A 19,534-nucleotide genomic window follows, 5' to 3' on the forward strand; every position below is an offset into this window, starting at 1 on the left:
CGGCCAGGTCTAGTGTTGATATAGCGCTCTCTTTCTTTCTCTCTCACTCTCTCACTCTCTTCCCCCTGCAGTTCAAAGCTTGCTGCGTGAGTCCCAGGTCATCCGCCAGAGCAAAGAGAAGCAGATCGCCGAGCTGAAGAAAATGTCGGATCAAAGTGCTGACTCCCTCAAAAACGAATGGGAGAAGAAGGTACGGACAGCCTGAACGCCTTCGATTTCTACTGGCTAGCCAAAGCCTGTGGAGAAGAGCTTTTGAACGCAGTGCACCCAGAGACTTTACACAGGCCTAGCACTCACTTTGAGTTTGAGGGAGAAGAAAAGCAGTCCTTTCCGGGTTCTTGGAGAAAAAAAAAAAGAAAGCATCACATACGTTTTCCAGCTTCTCCTCAGTTGCTTTGCCTTTGTGCACAAGTTTGCAATTGAAGTCTTTTTTTGCTTTGGGCCCCTTAAAGCATTCTCGATGTTATTTCCACATATCAAGATCAGCTATTCCCTCACAGGCAAACTATAGGCCCCCTGCTGTAGGATTTGGACTCCTGATGGCCCTTAGCCAGCAGTATAAAACAATCTGAGGAAGAAAGTTCAATGAATATATTTGTATCGGGTAGGAAGAAGGTGTGGTTTTGTGTGCAGTTACTGGGATAGTGGCAGAGGGCTGTTGTAGTGGCACATTATCCACACTGTGATGTTTAGTTGCCTTACCAACATGGGGGGAGGTTTATGTAAATTAGAAGCACATTTTGCCAGGTGGTGGTAAATAGTTGCGCTGTGAGCATTTTGGTGCTATGTGTCACGCCCATAGTTAAACTATATGCTGAAATCAGTGTTGAGAAGAATTTAATATTCAAATGCACATTGAGCAGGATGCAATTACAGTGACTGTGCTTTTTTAGGCACTATTAGGCTTATTATCTCTAACATTTCACTGGGACTCAGGAATGGCCCACAATTTTGCTAACGCTTTTACTCTGGGCAGCTAAATATGCTTCCACTTTAGCCACATGCTTTGAAAACAGCCAACATTTGGTGAGGGAAGCAATTTCCTGGGCTGTAAAGAAAGAATACAACTACAAATACACCAATAAATCAAAAGATTATGACCCTTCACAGATGATACAAATAACATTGATTATCTTGTAACAGCACTTCAAGCACTTCAAGGTCTGGGATACATTAGACGGTATCAAACAGTTGGTTTTTTAGTTGACGTGTTGGGTGCAGGACAAATGGGCAGGCATGAAGACCTGAGCGACTTTGGCAAGGGCCACATAGTTATAGATAGTCGACTGGATCGGAGCATCTCTGAAACAAAAAGGCTTGTGGGCTGCTCTTAGTCAGCAGTGGTCCAGTGAGGGACAAACCACAAACAAACGGCAACAAGGTACAAAGATATCCTGTCTGGTCCAAACCAACAGAAGGATTACTGTGGCGTGAGTCAGAACTTTTGGAGATGCTTACGGGAGGAATGTTTCGCAGCACACAGGGCATCACCCTGCTGGACCTTGGAACGATAGGAAGGAGGTCACCTGGTACGATTAGTCAGTTGTTTTGTACATCATGTGGACGGTCAGATACATGTGGCACTGGGGTGCGCTGTGGGAAGAAGATAAGCCGGTGGAGGGAGTGATGCTCTGGGCAATGTTCTGCTGGGAAACCCTGGGCCTGAGCATCCTTACAGACATCAGTCTGATACGCGCCCTGCACAAACATCATTGTGGACCAGGTACACCCTTCATGGCAATGGTATTCCCTGATGGCAGTGGCCACTTTCAGCAGGACCCTGCCTTATTGCACACAATGATCAGTTTGAGGAACATAACAAATAGTTCAAGATGTTGCCCTGGCCTCCAAATTCCCCAGATCTCTGTCTGATCAACCATCTATGGAACATGCTGGAGGTCCCATCCGCAGTGAATTAAAGAAACTGCTGCTAACATCTTAGTGCCAGATACTACATGCAGCATGCATCCAACAGTATATTAGGCTGGTGGTTGTAATGTTTTTGTTCATCTGTGTACATTGGCTTTTGTAATATTTTTCATAAACTGAACAAAGAATCTACTTCAGTTCTAGAAACACAAAATATTTAATTTGAAATATGTTTGCAATTAAATTTTATGTAATTTTTTTATTTATAAAAATGATTTGTGGCTCACCTAAAATTCTGAGTTAATTGAACATGTAGTAAAAATAGTAGGTTAACTGAACAACAATCTTTGTCTTAAATGTTTTTGGAATTAGAAGAACATTTGACTCAACCAAGCAGTTCACCTTAATTTTAATTTTTTATAGTGTAGCTGATATAGCTGTGCAGATAAAAAACGATAACCTACCTTTGTTTTATATGCCACAAACACTGCACTATGCAGCTCAGTCAGTTTTGACAGTGATATGCTCAACACCAGTGTAGCCCTATTGACCAGCATGTTTTTCTTCATTGGCAGCTGCATGCAGCAGTGACCCAGATGGAGCAAGAGAAGTTTGAGCTGCAGAAAAAGCACACAGACAACATACAAGAGCTGTTGGAGGACACCAATCAGCGGCTTGCCAAGATGGAGGCCGAGTACAGCACCCAGGCACAGGCCACCGTGAGTGAGAACTGATGTTGCCCAAAGCACTGTACAGACCTATTACAGTACAGAAGATCGTCTGTAGCAGGGTTGTTTTTCTAGCACTGGTACATGTCAAAATGATTTTGCTTCGTGCTCATGGCTCATGCTTCTCTTCCTTTCTTGTGACCTTGTAAATGTCTCTGAGGTGCTCACAAGTCTCTTAATGTGGCTAGAACACAGACTGTGTTGTGGTCTTTACTAAGACTGCATGATATGGACAGAATACGAGTATTGTTATCATATTGCTACAAATTGAGATTCTGATTGAGATTCTGCAGACAGTTTTTTACTTTTGACTACAGTTTTAGAGATATTAGTATTTCACAATGTCGAGTTTCTGTTGTGGATGCAGTGTACGTTCTCTCTCATACTCGTGCGTGATGGTCATGCTGCCCACTGAGCTCTGTTTTAGGTATCATACAGGAAACTGTCTTTTTGGATGACTTTAAAGTGAAGTGAATTCATAGGGTTTTTTTTGTTTTTGGTCGTTCGCAACTCTGCACTGCAGTCTCCAATGCCTGTATTTCCCTCTTAGTCACATGATGTAAATGGGAAACGCAAACATCATGAAGCCAAAAAATCGATAACATGGTTCACTGCTACCAGTTTTTTTTTTTTTATCATCAACATTATTGATAATGTCAGTTGTTACAACCCTAGTTCTGATACACCTTGCAGTATACTGAAACTGCATTATGGAAGCAGTAATGGGATATGATGGAAGTTTAGCTTGCATTATTTTGACAAAAATAGTCAACTTACAATTTTCATTAATGCTCTGGTTTATCACAACAGCTCAGAAAAACTCTGGGACTGTGGGAATGTTCAGAGCGCACAGTTAAACAGTGTGATTGATTAGAGGGCTTGTTTTCTTATTGCAGAGTAAGAGGCGACTGGTATGCATAATACTTAAGGATGCACAGTGATACAAAAAAATCATATGAGTATCGTCAGATATTTGCATTAAAAAATAAATATCAGCAACGGGCAGATGTTTAGATGTGACTAATGCTGATGACATGCAGTTATGCATTTCCATTCCTTCTGAAAATCTGTCGACAGGCTTACCAGCAGTGTTTCAGATATTTCTCAGGGGATGTCAGGGTTAGGCTCTTTTGCTTCATATACCAAACCTAAAGTTCAAAACCTGGGCGTAATCTTAGACTTTGAGCTCTATTCTATCATTGGACAAATATAAAAATGCAGCAGCACAGATCCTAACAAAGACATAAAAGAGAACTCATCACCCCTGTTTTTAAAGAACTACACTAGCTGCCTATATCTTTAAGGATATATTTAAAAGCTCTTTTATTAGTTTTCAAAGCTCTAAATGGCCTTTAAGCACCTGCATACCTCTGTCTGTTTAGATGATCTGCAGATGTTGACCTTCTGTAAAATACAGAAAACGTGAGGAGGCCTCTTTGTTATCAAGCTTTCAAACTGTGGAAATCAGTTCCGGCTTGTTTTTCAGTATTTAATTTATGTATTAAATTTAAAGTACTTTAAGTAAAATATTATCTACTTTTTTGTATTTTTCTATATCAAATCCATGTCAAATTAGTATTTATAATCTATTTTAACTATTTTTTTCGCTTATATTGCTGCTTCTGTATCTACAGTAGAATAAAAAAAACACTTTGAGATGCCATTGGTTATTATTTCAAATCATTGTTGTTTATATTATTATTATTTCAAGCAATCAAGTTATTATAAGTTATTATTTCAATTCTATATTAGTTGATAGAGAATAGACAGGCAATGCTGTGCTAATGTGCCATAATATCTGTATTTTATTTATTTTACTCCATTTTAACCCTCTACAAATAATTGATATGTTTCTTTATAGTAAAAATTTCTACCTTTTTAAATTCTTATGTCTGCATTATATCAGCTTATATCAGCAGATATGTAATGAAAAATATTTGATATCATCTGCTTGTAGTTCCAATGTTGGAGTGTCCCTGCTAATTATGCTATGATGTTTTGCTGTAGGTGTAATAACAACGTTCAAATGCAGCTCACCTGCCTCACATAACTAACGTTATAAGATTGTACACAGATCGGCCAAAATCAAAATAAAAAATTTGCCAATTGCTAATTGGCCGGTTTCAGTCGTGCCCCGTGAAATATCAGGATAATGGTTTACAAATCGTATCTTGTGCAGCCTTAGTATTTAGCTGGAGTTGCCCAGCTTTGGTGGAAGGCAGGACTAAAACATAGCTTCACTGTATTTTGGACACAGACTGTGATGTCATCAGCTTGGGAAGAAAAAGAAAGGTGACACTAATGAGTTTTTGCCGATTAGAAATTAGCATTCGGCGGTTGCTGCGCAGGTAAGGGTGCAGGTGGAGGTGGGCCGGCCGCGGTCTGTCAGCAAGGCCGAATTTTAAGAGGCTTCAAAAGCACTTGGAGCCCTGCAGAGTAAAGGCCCTTCTTTAATAATTAAACGCAGTGCATTTTTAGGTAGGGCTTTGGATGAAAGGGCCTTCTGTCATTGGAAATTATGTTCTCCCATTCTGTTGGTTTAGGCTGACCTTCACGAGCATCTCCACCCCACCAAAACCCACACACTCTGACACCTATACACATGCCACATGCACACACACCTCTTTGTCTTGCTCTGCCCATGCTCGGCTGTTGTCAGTATGTCAGGCGAGGTGAGCGAGTGTGTGCCGTGCCCTGTTTCTGTTTGATGTCTCAATACTACAGCCTTTGAAAGCCTTTGTTTGCCTTGCCTTCTTTCATCATTCCTTTTTCTGCCATGTTCTGGCACTATCCCCATTTTGTACAAAAAAAGGCAAGTCTTCAAAGCTACGTGCTGGACGCGATGTTGCGTTAGCCATATTTCATATTTTGTCCTCACAAGCAATTTATATAACCCACATATTGGTTGCTTAATAATGTCAGCCTGTGCTGACATCAATCAATATAAGTAAAATTATGCCTATAAGGCACTGATAATACATACCTTAGTCTGATATTGCAATAAACATCTGACATGAAGAAAATTGTTTTGAGGATCTAAAAGTTTTGTTGCCAGACATTCATTGGCTAAAGTGACATTCGTCATCTGTTTACGTTTGTCATGGCTGTGATACATCTCAACACAAAATACCATTATGGTTAAAATAACAACAATAAAAGTGTACGGAGCTGCAGCGTTTAGCATGAGAATAACTTAATAGAGAAAAAAACTTCACATGCAAGAAAAAAAAACAAAAACCAAGACCTTAATGAATTACGACAAGCTTTTCTTCCCAATACAATACAGATTTTATTTAAGATTTTGTGAGTTTTTTAGTATAAGAAATGTAATAGTTGAAAAATAGCAAATCAAATCAGTTCAGCCCTAGTAGAGAGTTGGCTTTCCCTTTTTTTTCTATCTGCAGTTCTTTTTTTATAAGACATGCCAATTTTGGACATCAACGAAAGAATCCACTCACAGAAGACTCATGATAAGACATATTGTCTTCACAGCCAAGGCTATATGGGGATCGATGAGTTTATATGTCACGCCAGACAGCAGTATTTGTGTTGACAGTTTAAGAAAGGTGAGAACTGAACAGGCCCAGCCCACCAGTAATAAACATCTCCCTCATCACCCTTTGCTCGTGAAAGTGATCAAGCAATGTAGTCATTTAATAAAGTTGCTTATCAGGTCAGGTCCAGATTCCCTTGAAGTGAAATTCTGCCATAAAGTTTTTTGTTTTTTTTTGCCTTTCATTGGTGGCCTGAGAAAATGGCTATACGCGTTCCAAGGTACAGAACGTTTACTTTCTGGTTTTGGCATGAAAGGACCAAGTGCCAGTGTTTCATTCTCTCCAGATTATACATAGAAAAGGTTGAAGCAGTTCAAAACAGGAGTATGTAATTTATAGAGGATCTGTTAACTTGTTTTCACTTAGAAAATCAACAAAATGTCATTTTACCAGGGTCACCCAAACTATTGCATATGACTGTACATGCACACGAAACAAAAAGATTATACTGATGCTGTACATATATTCATATAGGGATGTGCTGGACAGATGCAATTGCTAAAGTAGGTATCCTGATAACTAGAAAGACTGACTTTGCATGCTCATCAGAAGTTTATGCTTAGCAGATGGTTATCTAGTAAATTGGCTCGCTTTACAGGGGCATGTTTCCTGTGTAACGACGGAGATTAGTATTGAACTAGCATGGTACAGTGCATCGTTAAATTAACTAACATCTGAACTACGACAATTTCCCAAACTGTTTTACCTTATTTGTACAACATTCATATGAACAGTGTTGGTTTGAACCACCGTAGTCCGAACTGCAGTGTTTCCAGATGTTCGGTCTGACGTTCACCACGGGAAACTTGGAAAAACGCAGTAATATTATGCCAAATATGACAGTTGTGACCAGTATTACATTATTCATTTATCATTTAGGCTATTCATATTGTAATCATATACCACCGCCACCAACAACAACGATAGTATTGATAGAATGAACTATTAAAATGCAATAAATAAAGAAATAAAAAAATTGATTTTGTAAAAATAAAATAGTAATTAAAACGTAACCTTATAATAATAGGCAGTGCTTCTTGTAGAAGGAAAAAATAGAAGAACTATTATCTAGACCAGTGCTTTTATAGGCTTCATCTGAAAATATGTTAAAATGAAGAAGTAAATAAATAACACATTATTAACACCATCAACAGTTATTAATAATCGTCTTTTGAACAGTGTGTGTTAGTGGCTCAGATGAATAGACTCACTATGGAAGACCCAATTTCTTGAATGCACAGACCTGGGGTTGTAGCCGGAGCAGTGATGCGTTCTTTTTATCTTTTTCATTATGCAATGAATGAATGTAAAGCAGTGATTAGTAAATTTTCTTTGACATCTTTTAATATTTTTTGATGTTTTACATAATGGCTCTTTCAAAATTTAATCCCGGCAACATGTTCCAAGAAAGTTGGCACAGGAGCATGTTTACCACTGTGTTGCATCATCTTTCCTTTTAACAGCACTTAATACATTTCTGGGGACTGAAGACACAAACTGTTCCGGTTTTGGAAACGGATATTTGTACCATTCTTTACTTCAGATTTGCAGCCATATAGGGCCTTTGTTGTTGTGGTTTGCACACATTTTCAAAGGGAGACAGTTCTGGACTACAGGAAGGCCGGTTTAGCATGCACACTGTCCGATTTCGCTGCCATGCTGTTGTAACACATACTGAATGTTTCTTGATGTCATGTTGAAATAAACATGGACGTCTCTAAAACAGACGGCATCCAAAAGCAGCAAAATGTGTATATATCTTTCAGCATTAATGATGCCTTCACAGATATGTAAGTTATGCATACCATGACAGATCCTGGCTTTAGAACTTTATGCTGGTAACAGTATGGGTGGTCCTTTAGTTCTTTGGCCTGGAGAACACAATGTCCATTATTTCCATAAACAATCTGAAAGGTTGACTCATCAGAGCACAGTACACATTTTCGCTGTGCATCAGTCCATTTCAGTTGAGCTCGAGCCCAGAGAAGCCAGCAGTCATTTCTGGACATTGTTGATACATGGCTTCCACCGTGCCTTGTACAGTTTTAACATGCATTTGTCGATGCAGTGAAGAACAGGAAGCTTCTGTCATAACCAAGAGTGATAGCCTCGTCTACTTAGGATGTTTCTTGAACATTTCACAGTTTCTAGTCATCATCATATATCTTGTATTTGTATTGTTTTCATTCAAAATACAGGTCAGAGTGGATTCTTACATCAGTGCTTTCTGTTTTTATTTGCATTTCACATACTAGGGGTGCGGAAAAAAATCGATTCTTGGATGCATCGCAATGCGGACGTAAACGATTCTGAATCGATTCACAAACGTCAAAAATCGATTTTCTAAATATTTAATTTATACCGTAATGTTGACGGAAGGCAAAAGGCGGAACCTGGAAGTGCGGAAGTGCAGCGCCCGGACAGTCTGTGAGGTGCACATAACAAAAACACACATGGATGATCGAGAAATCCGACTGGCTCTCTCTGCTTTAAAGTCAGGTTAGGTCAGGAGTCACAACACAAATGTTAAGAAGAGACGTTTTGTCCTTTCAACAAAAATCAAACCACCTTGGCAGCCACAACATTTATGTCCAGTATGTTTCAGTATGTGTTAATGTCCTGCTATAAGTTAGGTTAAAATATAAACGAAAACGCGGATTTACTTTGCTCTGCTTTAAGCTTTAGCTATAGCCACTTTCCTTCCATCTCCACCAGAAAACTTTTCCTCTAAAGTAGATCGGTTTCTTGTAAAATGTCTCAAAGTTCGGCTGTTTTACGAGGCTAAAGTCGCTTCTTTAAGTCGCTCCAGCTTCTTGTTCGAATTTACCCGTTCCACCTTAAATTGTGACTGAGGTGCCGAATGTAAATGCGGCACCATTTAAGGTGGAACGGGAAAACTCGAAAGAGAAGCGACTTCATCTTCACAACTTTTTAGTGTTTGACAATCTCTCGTTGCAGATTTAGCTTGCAAGTAAACCAACAGCAGCGCTTATGAATGCGAATAACGCATCGTTGCTAGGTGACCTGCAGTCGGAGGACACCAGTTCTCAGTCGTTGCGAAACAGGGCTTTCGCGCTATGTTGCACACGACCCGAAGATATTTTACTGACACAGCGATCCCCCCACTCTCTACAACGAGACCAAAACCGAAGTTATAAAATCACAAAAGAAAACGGGTAGAATAGCTGTAACATGTGCTGCGTGGACATCCATTACCACTGGATCTTATTTCACCGTAACTGCGCATTTTATCGCAGATGAGTGGCAGCAGCGTCTCATGTGCTCCAAGCAATAGCAGTGAATGAGAGCCTTCTAGTTCACTTGCCACATCACTTGCCTTTGATTTATTAATAAAAGATATTGGAAGTAAATGCATTATAGATCATTACAAATACTTAGCTTTAAAAGTACCAAGTCCTGACACAGTAAGAAAATAGAAATCCTGTATAGAAAAAAAAGATGCATCAAGATGCATCGATAATCGTTTTATAATCGCATCGCAGCCCTCTGAATTGTAATCGAATCGATTCGTGAGGTGCCTATAGATTCCCACCCCTATCACATACTGTCCCAACTTTTTTGGAATTGGGTTTGTATATTCCTGGAGCACAACTGTACAGAAGGTCCAAAAGCATGCACATTCTCAGTGTGTGGACCTCTAAGTATAGCCCCCCAAACACAAGCTCTTCACAAATACATGATGCCTCTTCTGTCTATATATTCTCCTGAAATATTGCCTGAACTGCCAAAAAAAACATTGAGGCTGGAGATACACTGAAGACTGAAGCCTAACATTTTCTTATTTTCTTTGGGTTATTAGCAGACAGAAGTGACTTATACCTAGACTTGTCATGTATCTGTGTGCACAACAGCACGTCCACTGTTTCAGAGCGTGTTCTTTCTCAGGTAGTCTCCTGTGTACTACTGTCCCAGATGAGGGTATGTGTGATAGCAGGGATAAAGATGGCCCCCTTTCTTCTCCGCCTCCTCTGAAACTCTGTTCCTTCTTTCCCTGATACCTCATTATTGCTTTGAATGTTGAAGGACCCATATCATGGAAAACCACATTGTCCTTGCTTTTTTAAGTCATTTAGTTCGGTGTTGTAAACATTGATTTAGTAAACATTGTTTAAGGTTTAGAAATGTTCAATTCCCTCTCCAGCACATTGGGTAGATATATATATTTTTGCTGCAGAAATATTACATTTGGATTTTTTTTTTTACGGCATCACGAAAAAAAACGTTTACACATACTCTGACCAATCATTTCATTAAGCACACCTACCTTGTATCTACACTTACTGTCCATTTTATCAGCTCCACTTGCCATAATAGGTGCACTTTGTAGATCTACAGTTACAGACTGTAGTTCATCTGTTTCTCTGCATACTGTTAGCCCACTTTCATGCTGTTCTTCAATGGTTAGAAGCCCTAGAGGACCACCACAGAGCAGATATTATTTGGGTGGTGGATCGTTCTCAGCACTGCAGTGACACTGATGTGGTGGTGGTTTGTTGTGCTGGTATGAGTGGATCAGACACAACAGTGCTGCTGGGCTTTTTAAACACTATGTCCACTCACTGTCCACTCTATTACACACCCTCATAGATGTAAAGTCAAAGACAGTATCTTCTCTGTTGCTGAGCATTTTGTCTTTGTCATCCTCTGAAACATGCACAATATGGCCAAAAGTGTGAACTCTACTCCTAATTATTGCATTTAGATGTTTCAGCCACACTAATTGCTAACAAGTGTATACAATCAGACTAGAAATTAGGCAGTAGAGTGAGTCGTGCTGAAAAGTTCAGCAACTTTATATATCGCACTATCATAGGATGACACCTTTCAGCTCATTAAATTTCTGCACTGCTAGATCTGCTTTAGTCAACTGTAAGTGCTGTTAGTGTTAAATTAAAGAGTGAACCATGCAAACTCACAGTGTAGGGCTGCCAAATGTTGAAGTTCTGCCCTTTTGGATCTGCCTTAGTCAACTACTGATGGAGGCATCTAGGAGCAACAACAGCTTAGCCACGGAGCGGCAGGCCACGCAACCTGAAGAGTGTAGCACATAAAAAATGTCCTCTCCTGCATCACTCATTACAGTGTTCCAAACTGCCTCTGAGAGCAACACCGGCACAATGAAATGTTTTTTCATGGCTGTGAGCAGCTGCACACAAGGCTATGATCACTATGCGCAACGTCAAGCATTGACTGGAGTGTATAACACACCCCCACTGGACTCTGGAGTAGTGGAAAAGTGATGAATCATGCTTCACTATCTGGCAGTCTCATGGTGGAATCTGGGTTTGATGGTTGCCAGGAGAATACTACCTACTGGGATGCATAATGCTAATAAAGTGTGATTGAAGAAGGATGATGGTATCAGGCTGTTTATCAGGTTCTGAGCTCGGCCCACAGAAGGGTAATGTTAAGGCTACTGCAAAGACATTTCAGACAGTTATATGCTTTACAACTTTTGTGATGAATTGGAATGTCGATTGCGAGCCAGGCCTACTCGTCCCACCTCAGTGCCAGATGTCACAAACGCTTTTTTAATTGTTTGGGCACAAATTCACACAGACACGCTCCAACATTTTGTGGAAAGCCTTCCCAGAAGAGTAGAGGCTATAAAATGAGGACGAACTCCCTATTAATATCCGTGCTTTTGGAATGGGAATTCAGAAAAGCTCATATAGATGTGATGGTCAGGTGTCCACATACTTTTGGCCATACAGTGTAGTATTGGTTAGTATTTTTCCCCACACCCTGTGGCATGGCAACAGTCAAAATTTTGAGGACATTTTCAAGGTGGACATACGTCAGTATACTAAGATAGCCAAAGATTTTAGGAAAAGAAGAATTTGGGGTTTGAAATGGTATAGTATGATGAATGTTGCTTAATATGTCCATGAACGAATAAGGGAAAGAAGGTTAATTCATTAAGACACACAAACATTAACAAATAAAGCCAGACTTCTGCTCAGGCGACAGTGTTTTTCTCTTGTCTGTGTTATCAAGGGCAAGGGCTTATGTATTAATTGCCAACACACGTCATGCTGAAAACTTCTCATTCTTTAGCTCGTGCCACTTTTCTCGCTGGGCGCGAACAAAGGGTCGTTTTGCACATTTCCAAAACTGCCACTGTCCGTGAATCATCTCCTTTCAACACGGGCCACTTTCATCAGCTGGGCTGTGTATCTTAAATCAGTAGGCTGTCATCACGTATATCAACCTGCATTCCAGCTGCCATGCAAGGGACGGTGGCTTCCATTAACGATGAGACCAGAAGAGCGGATGTGTGTGTGCTTGCATGCGCATCTGTGAGGCCTCATTTTCTAATAGCTGTTTCTGGTTTAGCCTTCACATGTGCTACGCAGGCTACATTTTACTATAAAAGTGTAGTAGGTTATTAGGCAAAACAATCTAGTTTCTTTTAGCCATCTGCTGTGCTGCTTGGATTTTGCCAGGAAATACTGAAAAAATTACATGCTACCTAAGCTAATGCTAACCAGTTCCTAATCTCTTAGTTAGCAGCACTGTTTATTTAGCAGTCATTGCTGCGTTGATTGTTCAACGTTTATTGGATGGTGGACTAAAAATCATGTACTTTAGTTGATGACTGTGTAAGAGAACACAGCTTATTTGATTGTTTTTCAGTTTTCCAGGATATGATGGCACAATACTAACATAAACAAGGAGCCAATTAGCAAATAGCTGCATCACTGTATCTTCCAACCAAACAGTTTTGTGGCCCAGAGTAAGGCTAGCGAACTGTGTCCGTGTGGAAATGCCACTAGAACAGTTATTCTCCATGCTCAGAGCTGCTAGCCCTACAGTGGTAAAGAAGCTATTAAATACTCCTTTAACATGCTCACACTTGACAGATTTATTGCTCAGAAAAGGGATCTAAAACACAGCTCACATTACAAAGTGCTCTTTTGCATGCTGTGTGCAATTACACATTTCCACCAGACAAAAAACTTAGTCTAGATTTACACACACACATTTTCTAAGCCGCTTATCCTCCTGGGTCGCAGGGGATGCTGGAGCCTGTCCCAGCGCTCCTTGGGTGTAAGGCAGAAAACACCCTGGACAGGTTGCCATCACACCTGGAGGAAACCCACACAGACAAAGGGGAAACATACAAAGTCCTCACATAAAGGATCCTGGTCGCCCAGCCGGGGAATCGAACCTAGGTCCTTCATGGTCCAGGTTTCAACCAATCTGTAAGGTGTGGGCAGGACATTGAGACAGGCTACAGATGTGTGGATTGGTTGTACTCGACATGTGATACTTATTTTGAACAGATTCAGTAAAAGCTGCGTGCAGGACACTGAGCCAGAAGTGTTTCTTTTTTTTGGTGTCTACATTGGCCTCATAACTCCAGGGAAGAACTGTGAAGCAAACTTTGTACACCAGACATGTTTAGGTAGATTTGCATTGAGGAGAAAAACTGTATAAATTTGATTTGGTCTGTAGCTTTAATAATTGAGAGACTATTATGACTATTCTTTCTGGTTTTCAGGGAATCTGAGTCCTGGTATGTTTCTCTTCCATGTTGTACCGACGAGGGTTTCTTATGTTACAAAATAGAACAAGATCTCAGAGACTGACCAAAAGACAAGTAACATGTTCAGGGGCACTCTGGCTTAAGAGAACTTTTCACTTTCGACTTGCTTTCCCCCTCCCAAGGTTTTTCGGGAGGTTGCAACACATTTAGATGTGCTGCGCAACAAAGACGGCACTGATCCATCAGAAGGGAGACTGCTTAAAAGCTACTCTTAGATCAGCTCTCACCTCAGCAGAGCACTTTGAAGGCCACACAAGAGGGAGGGTGAACTGTTTGGGCCTACACGGCCTGAGGAGTTGAGAAAGGGCCGGGGAGCACCACAAGACTCCTTGGCTTCAATTCAGACTTACTCTTGCTGAAATGCTCGACCCACGCTATCACATCTACGCAAGAATTCTCTTTTAAGAGCTGGGTTGAGGTTTCTGTGGATTGCACGATAGACAAAGTCCGTGTTGCTACCCATAAAGTTGTAGTGCCAAGAGCCTGATCCAAAAAATCTGTGTAGTAACACTTGGTCCTAAAGGTTATACCTTTTACTTCAGATGTTTCAGGTTGAAATTTGAAGTCTGTCTTGATATATTTATGTGTGTATTGCACCTGTGTGTACTCTGAAAGTTGTTGCGGCTACTTTGTGCAGTTTGTTAGGTCAGGTGGACGATGGCCTTTTTACTATCTCCCGCTGTTTGTGCAGGAGAAGACTGTGCGGGAGCTGGAGGCAAGGGTAAAGCAGCTTTCAGTGGAGGTGGAGAACGGGAACCTGCTCAGGCAGAAGGTCACGCAGGAGAAGGCCGAGCTAGAGATTCACATTGCTGCCATCAGTGCCGAGTTACAGGAGGCCAACCGCAGGTACCACCACTCAGTTAACAGACACATAGGGAAAATGTGTTTATTTCCCCCAAATAATGCATTTAGAAACACATTTAGTGTCGTCACAGATCTCCATCATATGCGTCTTACAACAAACACAAGGCAGAGAGGTATAGCTGGACTAAAGAGGAGACGAGAACATTTTTTTTGTAAAGTAATGCTGCCACTTTTCAGCAATTACAGAGACAGAAGTCCAGAAGAGGCTACAGCTTTTCACAAATCGAAGGTGCTCAAACATCTGTACATGGCAGGGAAGCATGATCAGTTCCATACAGAGGCAGATAAGCTAAGCAGAATTTTTTAGCAGTAGGTTATGGGGAAGTCAGGAAAGCCAAAGGTACACAAGTTGCAGCATACATGAAATTAGGCATGGAGGCTTTTTTATCGATAAACTTATACGACAACAGTTTTGGTATGAAATGACAGTTACATTTCTATTGCTAGAATTGTCTTTAATGGAAAGAAGAGCATAGAGAACACAGAAATCATTTTACACATTTTTATTTTATCACATGCAGTTTGCTAGTGTAAAACAAATCAAAACTTCTGTTTTAGGTTCTCCAAAGTAGCTCCCTCTTGATGCAGCTTTACACACTCTTGGCATGCATGGGAATCTGCCTGGGATGTTTATTTTTTGTTGTAGAAACAAATTTCAATCATTGAAGCATAAGAGTTTAGATTAAATGTCTTTCAAATTATTACACATACAGTAAGTACTGTGCAAAATGCAAATAAACAGAAAACCGTGAAAAGTAACACAAATTTCTTGTTTTCAGAACACTAGTATGTTGTGAGCGGGTTAGAAGAACAGAGGTTTGGTTCCAGATATTTATATAGATATTTACAAGGATCATGCTATGATCTATTTAAACCCAAAGAAGTAATTGAATAATAAACTAATTATATTCACAATTATCATTAATAGGGTACTTGTGAAACTTGTGAAAATAATGCCTTTTTAATGTTTTTGATTTTGAAGTAAAGTTGAAAGATTTAGATTTACGATGACTTCAATTTTTTAAGTTAAAAAAAAAAAATTCAGTCACTACCAAAACACAGACTTTTAGCCCATAGGTGGAGCCTTATTTTAGCCACACCCCTGCCTTTTAGAGCAGTTAGATCCCGTTGTATTGAAGTAAATGTGTCCCAAAGTCTGAAAATCATTGTAGAACATTAAGAATTGTCACTACTGAAACATATTTTCTGCAATTAAGTAAATTTGTGTGTTTTTATGAAAGTATTATGATTTCATGTTCACAGCTGTGTTTGCTGGTCATTTACTTTATGAAGTATGCTCAAAATTAGCTAAAATTGTCCCTACCAAACCAGTCACTGCTGAAAGATTTGGTAAAGTTTTGATAATGTTATAATTGTTTTGTTAGTGACAAAATGTAGTGTTAATTCTTTGGTTTTAATTAACCTAATTAATAAACCTAATAAACCTAATTAAGGTACAAGGTAAAGCAAAAGGTATTTAGTCTAAAGTCCGAATCCAAGACTTTGAACCAATTCGGTATAATGATCCACATTTATGTGTACTTCAGGAATGTGTCTCTGCTGAGAGAGAAGGAGCTGCTGAGCGAACAGCATGAGGAGACACTGCAGAAACTCCATGCCAAACATGACGCCGACATGAGCCACTTCCAGCAGGAGCATGCTCTGTCTGCAGCCAAGGTAGCCACCACAGATTCACCTCACAGCTGCCTCTGGACATCCTGAGACCAATATAACGATTTATTAAATCATCTGTTGACCGTTTTAATGTACACATTTCACATAAGATAGGTGTGGTTATTAAAATATACCGTTTTCAGAACTCATTGTTTCACCTACTTTATTGATTTTTTTGAGTGTAGGAATGAACAGTTTGAAATGTACATAAAACGATCAGCTATTCATCAGCTCATTTGATCAGCCGTAGGCATTTGTTTTATTTTTGCACTTAATAAATGTAAATAGTAATACTGAGGCCATCATGTACACAAACAGTGATAGCAAGTGGGTAAATGCTTAATCTTTGTCAAATTACCTGAAAACATAATAGTGCAGTTTGATGGAAGTTTCGTTGTAGTGTTTTATCATGTTTAATTTGGCCATGAAATTTTGTGCGTCGTGTCTGTGGCCAGTTAGCCTGGTGCCTTTTTGCCTGAGGCTGCTTCGCTTGCTGTCAAATTGTATGAGCCTGTGTTTTTCTCAAGACCCAAAACTGTTTCATCTGATATCTGAGAAGCTCACGCGGTGGTCTGAAGATGTCCTAAAACATACACCATTCTCTAGGTAGCTTTTTGTGGGAGCTTGATATCTTTCTGCCACATCAACACACAGTGTCTCCCCCAAGCATGTTCAACCAGGGCAGCAGTCTAAAGTACAATAAATGTGGTTATTAATGTACGATATCACATCACTCAACACGTTTAAAAGTAGATTATGCTTATGTACGAGAATACTAGTGTCTTGCTGTGGTTTGCATGAAATAAATCAATAAATGAGCAGTGTGTTTTCAACCTGGTGGTAAAAAAAAAAAGTTTTTTAATGTCAGTGGGGGGCATTTCCGCAGTAAATCAATTAACCGTCACCAGGCACAGGACAGTTATAACTATTATGAATGTTACATTCATAAAGATGATAATGATTTAAATGTGATGGTATCTGCTTGGTTGGATTGTTAGGCTTCTGAAGTGATTGAGGATCTGGAGCACATGGTGGCTCAGCTCAAACGGCAGCTGCAGGACGGCGAGCACCGACGGCAAAAACAGCTCAGGGTGAGTACCTGATGCACGTCCATCTATTTGTCTGCTAACTTTGTTCTAAAGTAGCCCATGAACAAATAAAAATCCACCTGCCCTTTCTCAACCTGTTTTTCCTTCTGCCCAGTAACTTCTTTATCCACTTAAAGATCAACATACTGTAGTTTTGCATCAACCACATGCAGTGGAAATAAAAGTTTGATAGCCTGTGTGACTCAAAGATGTCAACTTAAGTTTGATTTTGGTTCCACCAGGAGCTGGAAAATAAGATGCAGCAAGAGACAAAGGAACTCCAACACAGCAGTGAGATAAAGGTGATTGTTCTGTTATGAAACTCAATTTTCTGTTTAAGTCTAGACAGGGCTTCAACTTTCTGTCATGAGCAGATGTCTCAGTCTTTCATAGTAAAAAGTCTGGGATTGTGTGACTGACAAGCCAGTTTTCAGTACTTCTGAGTACGATGATAGAGGCTTTTAGCTAGGAAATCTAAACTGTTCTAAAATGTACAAATATTAGCATACTTTTTTGTTGTAAATTTAAAGATAGTCATGGGTTGACGGCCCTGACTTGGACTTTATTTAAACCAAAGTAATATTACCTTGCCCAAGCAGTTTTAAGTTAGAGATAAAAGCATTTGCTCTTCTTTATTTTAATGGATTTGAACCTTGAGGTTGAAAAGTCTAGAGGTGATTACTGGGTACTGCATGTGTTAAAGCAAGGCAACCTGTTGGGGTGCCAGGGGTTACCTGAAATGAAAGGGGAGCTGCACGATTATTCCTTGTGTCCGGAGCCTACTTGATTGCTTTGGCCACTTTTGAACATTTAACGGGGCCTGCTGCGAGCAGTGCCTTTCAAGATTCTTCAAAGCAATCACGCTGTCATAAAAAATGCAAAAAAGAAAGGAAGCTGTCCTAATGAATTGGGCCGGCACAATCAGGCAAAGATTGAGTTTTAAGATCAGGGCGACAACACCTGGGCCACAGCCGGTCGATCCCACCTTCAAAGTCTCCAGCAAGGCCATAAAGGTGGATGGTGTGAGGAGGACATCTGCACAGCCAGAACCATATACAACTGCAGGCAGTCAGGCAGGGGCTGGGCAGGGATGACCCCTGACCCGGAGGAGATAGAGGAAACAGAGGAGTCTGCGGAATGAGCTTGTGTGCTATACAGAGGCCCAGCTGTGCGGAGGGGGTGTAGAGTGGGTGGGATCTAGTAGGACGTGCTGAGTAATTGATGCCTTTACCGCCCCTTGCAGGTGCGGGCTCTGCAGGCCGAGCTGGAGAAGGAACGGGCCGAGGCCAGGAGGAAGGCCCACAAATTAGAGGATGCACTCAGGTGAGCAGACACATGCTCAACATGCACAACAAATAAAAATCATGCAAATGAGAATATCTTAACAATGAATAAAAGCTAGCAGGGGGAAGTTACATGTGCAAATGAGAACATGCTAACAATTGAAGTAAATTAGCAGGGAGTAGTTTACAATGTGCAAACGAGAACATGTTAACAATGAATGAAAGCTAGCCAAAGAACAGTTAGCACTGTGCAGATGAAAGCATGCTAACAGTTAACAAACAGTAGCTGACAAACATTTGGTATTGTGCAAATGAGAGCATGCTAACAGTGAATAAAAGCTAGCTGGGGGACAGTTAGCATTGTGCAAATGAGAATGTTAGTAATTAATAAAAGTCCTATTAGCATCATGCACATGAAAAAAATGTTAACAGTGAATAAAAGCTGGAAGGGGTCAGTTGGGCAAAGGAGAACATGTTAACAATGAATAAAAGCTAGTTAGCATTGTACAAACGTCCCAGTTAGCTCTTCTACATTATTAGCCACATTGTTAGGTCCATTTAATTTTTACCGGGAAGTCCACACTGCAGTATCATATGGCATCTTAATCCATGTATATCCCTTGTAGTATCCACCAGAACCCGCTGACCATAATGTTCAGTACCGTTTCTAACTGCTGAAGTTGCATTGTTCTTTACTAACCCAGCTGAGCTAGAATGCAAACAATGCTGTGGTCTGGACTGTGATTCGTGGTTGCAGTCTGTGGAAGTGGCTCAGCTCAACGCCCCGTTATGGGAAAGGCCATCTTTTGGACCTCAGCGTGGCCCTCAGATGTGGCGTTAGCGCGGGGTTACCGCCCGCGCTCTCTGAGCCTACTCCCCGCCACAGGAATGCGGCAGGAGACGT

At 40.4% G+C, this 19,534-nt stretch overlaps 1 protein-coding gene across 3 annotated transcripts in view; it reads left to right on the plus strand.

Moving 5' to 3' along the window:
• Positions 1–19,534, plus strand: part of cep112 (centrosomal protein 112) — a 196,246-nt gene that overhangs the window by 64,374 nt on the left and 112,338 nt on the right. For all 3 annotated transcript variants that reach the window (XM_036589491.1, XM_036589492.1, XM_036589493.1), the window contains 7 exons: positions 72–190; positions 2,445–2,588; positions 14,413–14,567; positions 16,133–16,262; positions 17,258–17,350; positions 17,590–17,649; positions 18,591–18,670. In XM_036589491.1, the coding sequence (XP_036445384.1) occupies positions 72–190; positions 2,445–2,588; positions 14,413–14,567; positions 16,133–16,262; positions 17,258–17,350; positions 17,590–17,649; positions 18,591–18,670 (781 nt within the window). The remainder of the gene's footprint in view (positions 1–71; positions 191–2,444; positions 2,589–14,412; positions 14,568–16,132; positions 16,263–17,257; positions 17,351–17,589; positions 17,650–18,590; positions 18,671–19,534) is intronic.

The sequence above is a fragment of the Colossoma macropomum genome, unplaced genomic scaffold (assembly GCF_904425465.1).
Source record: "Colossoma macropomum unplaced genomic scaffold, Colossoma_macropomum, whole genome shotgun sequence".
NCBI lineage: Eukaryota > Metazoa > Chordata > Actinopteri > Characiformes > Serrasalmidae > Colossoma > Colossoma macropomum.